The sequence below is a fragment of the Drosophila albomicans genome, chromosome 2R (assembly GCF_009650485.2).
Source record: "Drosophila albomicans strain 15112-1751.03 chromosome 2R, ASM965048v2, whole genome shotgun sequence".
Taxonomy (NCBI): domain Eukaryota; kingdom Metazoa; phylum Arthropoda; class Insecta; order Diptera; family Drosophilidae; genus Drosophila; species Drosophila albomicans.
The window spans coordinates 18,489,545-18,501,962 of record NC_047631.2 but is presented as its reverse complement, the minus strand read 5'-3'; the positions used below and the strand labels follow the sequence as shown (position 1 = coordinate 18,501,962).

Below are 12,418 nucleotides of genomic sequence, written 5' to 3'. Positions count from 1 at the left end.
GTACATTGCTTAGTTTCATAAAGTTTATTTAATAAGAAAATGTAAATGGTTTGCTTTCATTTACTTATTCTTATTGAATAAAATATAGTAATAAAGATAAATTCTTTTCTGTAAGTTTAACTTTTACTAAACTAGTCTGCAACTTCAGGAATGTATTTCTCATTTAAAAGATTTTACATTTTCAAATTTTCTTTTTGAGAATTTGTACATTAGTTTTATATTTAATTTATTAGTTGATTAAATTCACGCTGCAGTTTCAGCTTATTATTAAATCGATTCTTTACTGAGTGCAAAGATGAAAATGTAGCTAGATATTCAAATTCGAAACGCTGTCGTAATATACCCGCTGATTTGCCTGACAGGCTCTCGAGTCCTTGCTCCTGGCTGGGATTGAGAGAGTGTGAGTGGAAGGGGAAGGGGAAGTGGAAGTGGAAGTAGGTCTGAAAGTGGGAGTGAGAGCTGGCTGAGCGAGCGACTTGCTGTGTACATATTTGTGCAGTTATGTTCACATTTGTACTGATCATAATGTACACACACACACACACACACACACACTGGCAGCATGCTGCTCGCTGAATGTGCTCACACTCACACTCACACATGCGAATGAGTACTCGTATGTACTCGTTTGTATGTATGTATATAGATTTCAGTCAAACACTCGAGCAAGCACAGACAAATTCTATTTGCAAACATTTCACTTGATTTGCAAGCGAGTAGCAGAGGCTGCTGCTGTCGAGTCCTGGCTCCTGTCTCTCTTTCGCTCTCGCTCTCACTCTCTCTCTCTCTTATCGAGTGTGTTTCCTGTCTCTATCTCTGTGTGTGTGTGTGTGTGTGTGTGCATGTTTTATCCAACGTATTTTTTAACATTGGCCCACCCAACGGCAGCGGCGTTGACATTCGTGTAGGAGACACCGACTGCTGTTGGGTGTCAAGGACGAAGCAGGAGCAGCAGGAGAGCTGAAGCCAAAAGCGGCTACAACTGCGATGGCGACGGCAACGGCGACGGCGACAGCGTCAGCCATGATGAGTACGATGAGCGCCAAAGTTGCACTCGACAAATCGAAATTGTGTGCTCTGGAAAAATATTGGCACAAGAAATCATTCCTTCCTGTTGTTGGTGTCGTCTCCGTCGTCATCGTCGTCGTGCCTCACAGTCCCTCTGCCTCTGCTGCAGCATGTTGTTCTTGCTGTTGGTAGCATCGTTGACGGCACTTTGCTGTTGACATGATTGGGTGGGCTTTCATTTGCCAACTTGTCGCAAAATGTTTTAATATTTTCAAGTTGCATTTAATCCCCGGCCAAGCGCTCAGCCACGTGAATTGTGTAAACAGAAGCACGCGTTGCGAGTGTTCTCGTTGCTTTGTCCTTGGGAACTGCAATTGCTAAAACCCAAATCTAATGCGAAATTAAAAATTGTTGCGCAGTGTTGTGTGTTGTGTGTAAAAACAACAACGAAATAAACGCGACACGCGCACACAACGCTCTCCACAAACTCTGTCGAGGATTGCGAGTGAGTCTGTGATGCTGATGATGATGATGACGATGCTGATGATGATGATGATGGGTGAATGGGTTGGTTTGGGTGAGTGGGTTGTTGTTTGGATTGTTCTGGTTGGGCAAACGTGCCCGTGTCTCGACTCTGCCTCTCCCTCTCTCTTTGGGGCAATGTCTTTTCTGCTGTTTGCACGCTCATTTGTTTGTATGTTTGGACTTTCTCCTGTTTCGTTTGCATTCGCAAATATTCCTGCCAACTGGAGCTTCGACTTGAAACTGGCTGGCTCTTTTTGCAGATGATGTTGCATCGTGCTCGTTGTTGTTGTTGTTGTTGTTGTTGTTGCTGTTGTTGTTCAGCCATTTTTGCACAATTTGCAGCACTAAGGTCGACAACAGTTGTTGCTGTTTTGGGGCGTGTCTGGTTAGTCGAATCGAACAAATATGTTTACATTTAGCACATGTGCAATTATTTGATTAAAACTGTTAAAAGCACACAAAATCAGGCAAAAGTTTACCAACACCCAGCGAGAAAGAGACGAGAGACGAGAGACGAGAGGCGAAAGGCGAAAGGCGATCCCTCCCCACAACTCCTAGCGCTCAAATGGAGCAGCTCCCAAAGCCTCGATTGTGATGTAAACTGGGCGTGCAAACAGAGAAACAGAAAGAGAGAGCGACACAGAGAGAGTTGGTGGGATGGGCAGAGATAGAGAGAAGTAAAAGACACGATGGCTCTTTGCATCACATCTCTTTCTCTCTTTCTCTGCCTCTGTCTCTGTGTTGTCGCCTTCGCTCGGCAGCTAACCTAATGCGAAATGAAAACAAATTAAAATCAAACTTTCGAATTACTTCGAGTCTCGCATTTCAATGTAAATTTAAACGACAACAAAAGGGGCAGATAGACGATAGATATAGATATAGAAATAGAAAGGCGTCGCGTCCACAGATTTGCACCCAAAATTGCCAAATACAATCGCAAAGCAGTTGCATAAATTAAGCCACTATTTTGGCAACAACTAAATATAGTTTTATTCCCAACAAACTTGCACAATTCAACAATAGACTGAGCACAGTTAATACATTAAAAATGTATACATTTTTTGAAAACTTAAAAGCAATTGCCATCTGAAATATTAACAATTGCATAAACATCAACATCAACATAGCGAGCACAACAATGAAATAAACGTTTCAATATTTAAAAATCAATTGCAGTAAATAATTTAGATGACTAACAGATAAACATGAAGAGCAAAAAGACTTGAAATCAAATTAACTATTCAATATAACATGTTATTATTATGCAGAGCAAAAACAAATTTAATTCAATACTCTTCAATTTGAGGTTTTGATTTTATTTTCAAGCTAAAATTTAAAGATTATGTAGTGAAGAAAATGAATAGATTGAAAATTCTGTATTATAAATAAAATATTTCTTTAATATTATTTGGGTATGATAATAACTCCAAAAGAAGTACAAAAGTTCGTCTTAAATAATAACGTTAATCTTAATAAATTCTTAACAATTAAACTTTTAAGAGACACCATTAACAATACAATGAATAACAATAGTAAATCTTAATTTAATAGGTAGCTGGATTCTTCAGAGTTTTAAATTCTTAAACAGTTGCAAAAATTAATAATAAAAATGTCCCTTTAAAGAATTTTACTGAACAAACATCTTAACATAGCATCCAAATTAAACTTTAATTAAATGATGGTATAACTTAACTATATAAATTTAAATATCTTATTAAAAATAAAAATTGATAATTTCAACATCATCTTTGAAACTTAAATGTGTTGTTATGTAATCTATTTACAAAACATAAAACAAGTTTTTTAAATAATGTTTTATATTAAATTACTGAAGTAGTAATAAAAGTTAATTGTCTTTAATTCAAGTTTATTTTTGTATAGCCAATTCCAAAGCCTGCATAATATGAAACTTGAAGCTGTTCGTTAAATTGAATGCATTATCGTCGCCCACTCGGCGCTTCAACTCGAGAAGCTTTCAAGCAGTCTCCGCTTGATTAAGGACTTCCATTGATGTTATTGTTGTGTTAGCTGTTGTTATTGTTGTTATGGTCGTTGTAGTCGTTGTAGTTGTTGTTGTTATGGTTGTTGTTATTATACCTTATGCTTATTATTGCGACACCAGCCCTGCGTTTAGTGCACTTTGACATTTTCATGTAGCAAAGCAATTTGTTGTAGTGCCTGATGTTGTTATTGTTCCATATTATTTGTGGTTGTTGTACGTTGTTTTGTGAGCCACGCGCGTCACCTCAATGAACACTAAGTGGCAATGGCAATGGCAATAGCAATCCCCAACCCCAATTCGAATTCGAATTCCAATTCCGCCAACACGCCGTGTCGTGCTCTGTTTAATTTTCGCATTTTCCGTTGCGCGTTTTCATCTTTGATTGACATACAAACAATTTAGTTGAATGGCACTTGAAGCAGCAGCAGCAGCAAAAGCAGCAGAAGCAGCCAAAGAACCGCAACAATAAAGCCACCCTAAACTAACCACAATGATATTTTTTGATATTTTGTATTTATGGCAAAGTTCCAACCAGCTCTTTGCTTTCTGAATGGGGGAGTCTCTCTTCTGCAGCCTGCGACTTGATGTAGTGGCCACTAGAGATGCTCGTTGGTTGTTGTTGCTGCTGTTGGTGACAACTGCAAAAACTGTTTGCCCAAGTGCTAAATGGAAACTTCCTGCAGCAAATTAACATCGCGAACAGCGTCGATGTTGATGCTGATGATGGTGATGGAGATGGAGATGGAGATGATGGCGACCACCAACGTTGATTTTCTTCATCTGCCTTTTCCTCTTTTCAGTTTTTTGCATCTCGCGGCCGCTGCATCTACGAATCAATCAACTCAAGTGTCAGTGCAATGATGTGTGTGCTCTATCTGTGTGTGTGAGTGTGTGTGTGTGTGGTCCACTATCAAAGAGCGAGGCCGCCGCCCAAATGCATTTGTTGTAAGTGGCCGTGTCTATGCTGAGGTCTCCGTCATCATCGTCGTCGTCGTCGTCGCTCCGCGTACACAGGTGAAATTTCCCACTTCGATGGCTAAAAACAACATTTGAATGCGACATTCGAAGACGTCGACGATGATGATTTTGGACGGATGTCGGCTCTACTTAGTGCCTGTGTGTGTGTGTAAACAGCCTCGGCTCCGAATCGGATCGAATCGTGATTTACCTTTACTATATCTTTACCTGCCCTTGCTATCTCTCTCTCTCTCTCTCTCTCTCTCTCTCTCTCTCTGTCTCTTTCGCTGACCAACAACGAATCGGCAACGTCATATCGCATATATGCATATGTGTGTCGGTGCCTTTTGCCTTAGACTTGCCGCTCTGTCAATATTTTGCTTATATGCCAAGCAACTTCCACACCGACTTCGACTTCGACTCTGACTCTGACTCCCATTACCTGTACAATGCCAAAAACTGAATACGAAAAACCCCTTAAGCAGACCCAACGCTGTGGTAGGTGCGCTCAAGTGCCAACTCTGGGAGACAATTTTCCCGTCAAGTACCTCTTTTGGCCTGGTCTGTACTGGAGAACAGCTTTGAAGTGCAGCGACATTCAAAAGTTCGTTTCGTTTTTTTTTTACCATCTCAAGTGTGTTTCTTTCAGACAGCATCATCATCAGATCTCTCTGTGTGCAACTGCATCTCCACCTCCATCTTTCTTTCTCTGTCTCATCATCAGCTAATTAACAGCAAATGTTCTCCAATTAGAAAGTGTCTCCACCAAAAGAATTTCACAGTTTTCCCCATTTGACTTGAAGTGGAAATTAATAGTTTAGTGATACGACTACCTAGAATACTTGTCTGTCACCTTATATGGTAGTTCACTTAATTATAGTTTGCTGCCCTAACTTTTCAAGGGCTCTTCTTTATCTCAAGTACAAACTATTTATATAACATTATATGTATATGATTAAATGACTGAGTTTCCGAATCAATAACTGTCATTCCAATCAATATACTATATACATATATTATATTTTATATTTTCAAAGAGGATTGCATGAGCTTTAAACGGATTTTCTTTGATCATGTTATATATATTTTCTATGTAACTCTACACAGAGAAAAACAAAATGATATATGTAATATCTTAAATCAAACTTAAGCCCTATAAATACTGAAAGCTGACCAAACTTGGCATATTCTGGAAATAAAATTGTTTGTTAGAGAAAATATTCTTAATTTTGAAAAGAGAAGTTTCAAAATAATACTAATAAAAATCATTTTTAAATAAGACGATACAGTCCTAAATTTGGATTGTTTTCAGGAATATTTATTATTAACATTATAAAGTGATTTAAGATATTTAATATAAACATTTTTTCAAGTAAATTTTTATATATCATCTTTCTAACGGACCGACGGAAAAACGATATATCAGAACACTCATTAATAAAATATTTTTTATCCAAGGTCACAATAACCTCTCTCAAAATAAGTGGGGAAAAATTTGTTATTAATATACGCTTATAAATAAAAAATAAATTTAGATATTTATACACGCTATAAACGAATAAAATGAAAAAAAACTGACAAAATTTTTATTAGTTTGTTCATCTTTTATGACCGTCAGGCAAAAATCCCTTGTTATTATTGCTTAGCTAACAAAAACATATTAACATTTAATATGATTGCCAAGTGAAAACAGATAATTTATTGCGAAAACTTTTTGAAATCACCGAAAATATCGCGTTAGCTGCTTAGCTTACTACAATACAACACAGAAGAGAATAGATTTGCAATTCTAATTTCAGAGAGTTTTGTTATGAGGCGCAATACTAATGTGGCATATTGGCAAGAAATTCCGGGGCTTATTGCTAATTACAAATCGCATGCTTAGCCGGAGAAATAACTAAGTAGATAAATTAGTTAAATTGATTACGTGGCCAACGTGATTAACACCTTGCGAATGCCTCGCAAACACATTTTAAGTCGACGGCAGCTGCCCAGAAATTAGCAAAGCAAAAAATGAAATAAAAATAAGCAGCAGTAAACTGAGAAAGTGCGAGAGGTTTTTATTTTTCTTTTTTTTTGTTGTATTTCAGCTGCTCCTCTCAATTTCTTCATCTCCACTCTACATGCACACGCACACAGCTGTACATTTGCGTGCATGTGTGTGTATGTGTGCGTACGCATTTGCATTTGTATCAGATTATGAGCCACAAACATTTTCGGCCATGTTTGTTTACTTAGCTCCGCCTCGTCGGCTTCACAGTGTGCGTTCGTCTGTGTCTGTCTCTGTCTCTGCATGCGTGTGTGTGTGTGTGTGTGAGTGAGCGGCTGTGCCCGCATCTATCTCGTTGTGTGTGTGTGTGTCTGTGCATTTGTATGTATGTATCTCAGGCGCATCAAAAGTCGCTCTTGCGCATGTCTTCTGCGCGGGTTGCTCGCAAAGTTCGCGAAAACTTCGCGTAATGCGAGGCGCAACTTTTGAAGCAGCCCTCGCATACGCCATTTTCGCAGTGGCCAACTGAACGAAAATCAATTTCTACAGCAGAAAAAAATGTTGGAAGAAGACGCAAAGAAAAGACGAAAACTGAAGCGATTTGCTGATGAATTATGAAGGTTAGAGACAATTTGAAATCGGAAAAGAGAAAAACGTGAAAAATGAGCAAACATCAAGATGCAGACTTTTTCATTTGCTAATTTGAAATTAAAGTGTTTTTCAGATCGCATAGTGAGTGCAACTTTTTGCCTGATTAGGATAGTTTTTAGGGAGTCGCTCTATAAGGTTGGACACTTAATCTGATTGTTCGCTCTATTTCTCGTTCTCGTTCTTGTTCGGGCAACTTTAAGCAAACCAGCTGCAACTTAAAGCAAAGAGAGACGCCGCTTCTCTGCCCTCTTCTGCTCTGCTGAATTCTATGGGTTGCGAGGGGGTTGCCGGGAGGGGTTGGAGGCGCCTGCACCAGGATCCTAATTACATTTTACTAGATAAATTGTAAACTTTTTCTGTGCGCGTTGCTGTCGTTGCAGCAGCAGCAGCAGCAGCAAAAGCAGCAGCTTCTTCCAACAGTTATATTTTGTTTGAGTTCGCAGTCGCAGTCGCCGTTGACGTCGCAGTCGACGTCGTCGCTGACAGCGTCTTCGTCTTTTGCGCTGCTGTGCAAACAGAAACGCACAGCAAGGGATTGAGATTGTGGCAGACGAGGAGCATGGAAAGGGGATAGAGGGGAGCAGGTGGTTTGCTCTAGTCGAGTCACCCTGTATCACATGCCTCGCCGTACGTGCAACGTTTGTAAGCATATTTCCGGCAACGACGACGGCAGCGGCAAATGTTGGCTCCGGCCAAACGAGCTACAGTCAGTCTCCTTCCCTTCCCCTTCTGCTTCCCATTCCCGTAGTCCTACTTCTGGCCCGGATCGTTGAGTATAAAGTCAGTCAGTGCCGGTTACACATTTTGAAAAGTGCTTGGCGCTGCCACAGCTCCAACTACAGCTGCCATTAGTCGTCGAGGGGTGGGGTGGAGTGCAAAGGGGGAGTGGGGGTGGGGTTAGTGGGCGTCCTGCTCCTGGCCAGCACGGTGCTATGTGTTGCACTTCAACTTGGCGTGCGTGTGTCTATCTCTATCTCTTTCTCTCTCTATGTATGTGTGTGTGTGTGTAGTTTTGCGCAAATATTTGCATCTGGAATATTTGCGCGCTCCATCATAATTCAAACACAGATGCGCTGTTTGTAGAAGAGCAATCATTTTGACATGCAACTCGCTTCAAAACCGAATTAAGTGGCATTCAGTGTCAACTAGGAGCCAGGAGCCAGCAGCCACGAGACCATGTGTGTGGCAGTCCTCCACAACTCTAACACCAAAAGCCGCCAATTGCCACAAAAGGCTCGATTGGCATTGATTGACGCAAACACGCAGCTGCATTGAGTGGTGATTAAAAATTAAATGCTTTAATTTAATGCATTAAAAAACTGGGCGACAGCTTAGAATTTATTTCTGTACAAGATTTATACAAATTATACAAATTAAATTATTAATTAATTCATGAATATATATTTGTATCTCAATTTATATAATTTTAAATGCAAAATTCGAAAATGTTTGCGCCAACAACTTTTTATTGAGCTTTCTTAGCTCCGACACACACCATTTACAAAAACTTTTTCCCAACTGATTGCCAACATATCTCAAGCGGTTATGGTTTGAAACTTTGCTAAGCAAACGATAAAATAAAGCGGTCAACATTCTGTTGCTCTAATTTACACAATTTATGTTCAGTATCTTAATTTTAACGTAATCATTTGTAATTTATTTTAAATTTATTTATTTAATAATATCAAAAGTATTTATATTGTCTACTTCTAAATTGATTGATAAATTTTTAAGTTTTCATTTAACAGCGTCTGTAAAACAAAAAATACAGATATGGCAGCACTGTCGCTGTTGGTATCTGCATGTTAGGTAAATGCTGGTCACACTGTTACGAAAAACACCTGCACACACGTAAATTACACAATATCAGTGTTATTATAGTTTTATTTAAGCAAAAAGTCAATGAAACTATTTATGTTTAAATCCCTCACATAAACGAAAACACGTGAAATGTTGAAAGTGATTGTACATTGCAATTAGGCAATGCGCTGCGACAACGACAACTTCATACCGGCATTACGCGATTCAAGCGCCGAAAGACTGCCGAAGAGAAGGTAAGACATCTTGAGCGCTTTAAGCTGCAGCGCAGACTGTGACGTCACATAGTGATATTTGCATTATATATTTGCAAGCAATTATGACGTTACATGCTGTAATGATGCACATTAAATTTGAATAAGAGGAACACACTGACTAATTAAGTAGAAATCTCCTAGAATTATAGAGTATTCGCCAAAGAAACTGCAGGGCAACAACAATGCGTCTGCAAACAGTGCCATCGACATTTGGCGTTACATGAGCGTAGCTCAGCTGGCAAAGACGCTGCAGCGACCTTTGGGTAAGAGCGAAAATAAAAATAGTTAAAGTGAGTGTTTACATGCTTTCTCATTTCTTCTTTAGATGATGTGCAGGAGGCAATGCTGTATGTGCGTGGAGCTGACAATATTGAGGCTGCTGCCAAGTTGGAAGATCTCAAAATCATTCAAGAGATCGCCAAGAAACTCGGTGTGAAGACACGTGTGGTTTCCGCACCTGAAACCTCTGGTGAGGATGAGCACAAAGAGCGCGATGTGACACCTAGGCCGCCAGCGGAAGCTGAACTGCTCCAGCAGCGTCCGCCGGTGGTCACAGTAATGGGACATGTGGATCATGGCAAGACAACGCTGCTGGATTCACTGCGTGGCGCCGATGTGGCTGCTGGCGAGGCAGGTGGCATCACCCAGCATATTGGCGCCTTCACTGTGACCTTGGAGAACGGGGAGCGGGTCACGTTCTTGGATACACCTGGTCATGCGGCATTCAGTGCGATGCGAGCACGAGGCGCTGTAGCCACCGATATTATTGTGCTTGTGGTAGCTGCAGAGGATGGCGTAATGGCGCAAACACGCGAGGTCATCCAGCTGGCCAAGGAGGCGCAGGTTCCCATCATTGTGGCGCTGAACAAGATCGACAAACCCGAGGCGAATATTGTAAGCGGAGTTATATTTTTAAAATTCATCCAAACTAATGTTTATTTTGATGTTTTAGGAAAAGAGCAAGCAGGAATTGGCTCAAATGGGCTTAGCACTGGAGGAGCATGGCGGCGATGTCCAAGTAATTCCGATATCCGCACTGAAAGGCACCAATCTGCAGATGCTGGCCGAGGCTGTGAGCACGCAGGCTACATTAATGGGTCTGCGAGCAGATCCCACGGGTCTGGTCGAGGGCATTGTCGTAGAGTCCAAGACAGATCCACGTCGAGGCAAGCTGTCCACAGCAATTGTGTCGCGCGGCACGCTGCGCAAGGGTTCGGTGTTAATAAGCGGCCTCTCGCATGCCAAGGTGCGTGGTCTTTTCGATCACAATGGCCAACCTTTGACGGAGGCACCGCCTGGCACGCCAGTGGAGATTTTAGGCTGGCGAGAGCTGCCGTTGGCTGGAGAGTTGATATTGGAGGTGGAATCAGAGGTGAGTAGCATATTTTTCGAAGCAAAGACCTATTTTCAACTATTGCAATTACAGAAAAAAGCACACGCAGTGTTGAAGTATCGCGAGCATCAAGCGCAGCTTGAGAAGATTGAGTCAACCAGCGATGACATACGCAAAAAAGAAGAGGAACATCAGGCCAAGTATCGTGCAGAGCGTGAGGCACGTCGGCTCGCCGGACGTTTCAGAATGCGCGGTGGACAGCGTGTAAAGCAGGTCGATCCCAGCGATGGTTGTCCGAGGGTCAGTGTCATAATCAAGGGCGATGTGCATGGCTCAGTGGAGGCCATACTGGATGTGCTTGAAACTTACAACAGCAATGATCGTTGTCGCCTAGACATTGTGCATTATGGCGTGGGTAAAGTGACTGAAGGTGATCTGGAATTGGCTAAGGCATTTAATGCCATTATTTATGCCTTTTCGGTGGAGACGCCACAGCCAAAGTTTACTAAAGGCGTGACGGTGAAGAGCTGCAATGTTATATATCGACTGATTGATGATCTGAAGAAACAGCTGAGTAGTCAACTGCCCGCTGTTGAGGTAGAAGAATCGCTAGGCGAGGCAAATGTGCTGCAAAACTTCTTCATCAACGAGGGTCGTAAAGAGATTCCAGTGGCAGGTTGTCGCTGCACCAAAGGTGTGCTGAAGAAGAGCCAAAGATTCCGACTGCTAAGAGATGACGAAATTATCTACGATGGCACTTTGGAGTCGATGCGTCATTTGAAGAATGAGGTAGATTCGATAAAGAAAGATGTTGAATGTGGTTTGCGCTTTAAGGACACGAAGGTGCTGCCACAAGCGGGTGACGTGCTGCAGTGCTACACCACACACATGGAGGCACAGCAAACAGATTGGGATCCTGGATTCTAGTGACTTTGTTGCATGCCAAGTGACTTTCTAATTGTTGCAGCTGCGGCAACAGCAGCAGCAAACTGTTATCAGCTTTACATATAATACTACACATATTATATCTTATAGTTTTGTATTATATATTGTGTATATAAAACGAATCCCACTATCCGACTTCCTGTTGATCTTACTGCTATACTACGGCCACCCTTCACCCACATGGTTAGCGTTTAGGATAACGCGTTCAGTCGCTGCTGCTGTCGCTGTCGATGTCGCTGCCGCAGCGGAATTGTCGCTGATAAGGCGTTCGTAGCAACGAAGAGACGCGACAGCGACATCGACTGCGACTGCGTGCGCCCCTGGCTGGTCCATGCCATGTGCATGCCATGACGGAAGCTGCCTAAATGGGTCAAAGCAATGCTAATTGGAGTTCACCCACACCAAGACAAGAGAGCGACCGACTAAAACCACAGTCAGTGTTTTCTTCTTGCTTTTCACGATAAACGATTTCCGTTGAGGGTGGCCAATTAGCGCTTAGTTCCACATTCTCATGAATGAATGTGCTCTTATTATTTAAACCACATCGCACATTTAATATAATCGCCCTACTGTAATATGTTTGCCTTGAAATTTGCCCGTTTCATTTTTTTTGTTTTTGCACTGCTCGTTGTATTAGCTAACTGCCAGTATATGTTATATTAACTTTCCCTAGTGCCACGAGTGATAAAACTTGGTTTATTTTTAGACATTGTATAGCGAATTCTAACAGCTCAATCGAGCAACATAAACATTGACACAAAATTCAAGTAAATTCTTTAAATAATTTATGAAAATTCACTTTCATATTAACAATTTTAAAATGTTTAAAAAAGAATAGAAGAAGAATGCTGTGACATCATGAAAATCAATAACATGTTAATCACTATAAGCTTATGAAGCTGTTATAATCTATTGTGCTACACTTGAAAGTG

The 12,418-nt window shown here is 41.1% G+C and overlaps 1 protein-coding gene across 1 annotated transcript; it reads left to right on the top strand.

The window, feature by feature from the left end:
• The first annotated feature begins 8,948 nt into the window (after positions 1 to 8,948).
• On the top strand, positions 8,949 to 12,262 carry LOC117575631 (translation initiation factor IF-2, mitochondrial). Its single transcript, XM_034259910.2, has 5 exons — positions 8,949 to 9,187; positions 9,350 to 9,471; positions 9,534 to 10,102; positions 10,161 to 10,580; positions 10,635 to 12,262. Exons 1-5 carry the CDS (start codon positions 9,117 to 9,119, stop codon positions 11,466 to 11,468), a joined length of 2,016 nt encoding a protein of 671 aa, XP_034115801.2. The 5' UTR covers positions 8,949 to 9,116; the 3' UTR covers positions 11,469 to 12,262.
• The last annotated feature ends 156 nt before the right edge of the window (positions 12,263 to 12,418 follow it).

What these genes read in the sequence shown, in the direction of transcription:
- LOC117575631 (XM_034259910.2), top strand. Translation starts at nt 9,117, where the DNA reads ATGCGCTGCGACAACGACAACTTCATACCGGCATTACGCGATTCAAGC. An exon ending in GAAAGACTGCCGAAGAGAAG is followed by an intron (nt 9,188 to 9,349) that starts GTAAGACATCTT and finishes GAAATCTCCTAG; the next exon opens with AATTATAGAGTATTCGCCAA. An exon ending in ACAAACCCGAGGCGAATATT is followed by an intron (nt 10,103 to 10,160) that starts GTAAGCGGAGTT and finishes TTGATGTTTTAG; the next exon opens with GAAAAGAGCAAGCAGGAATT.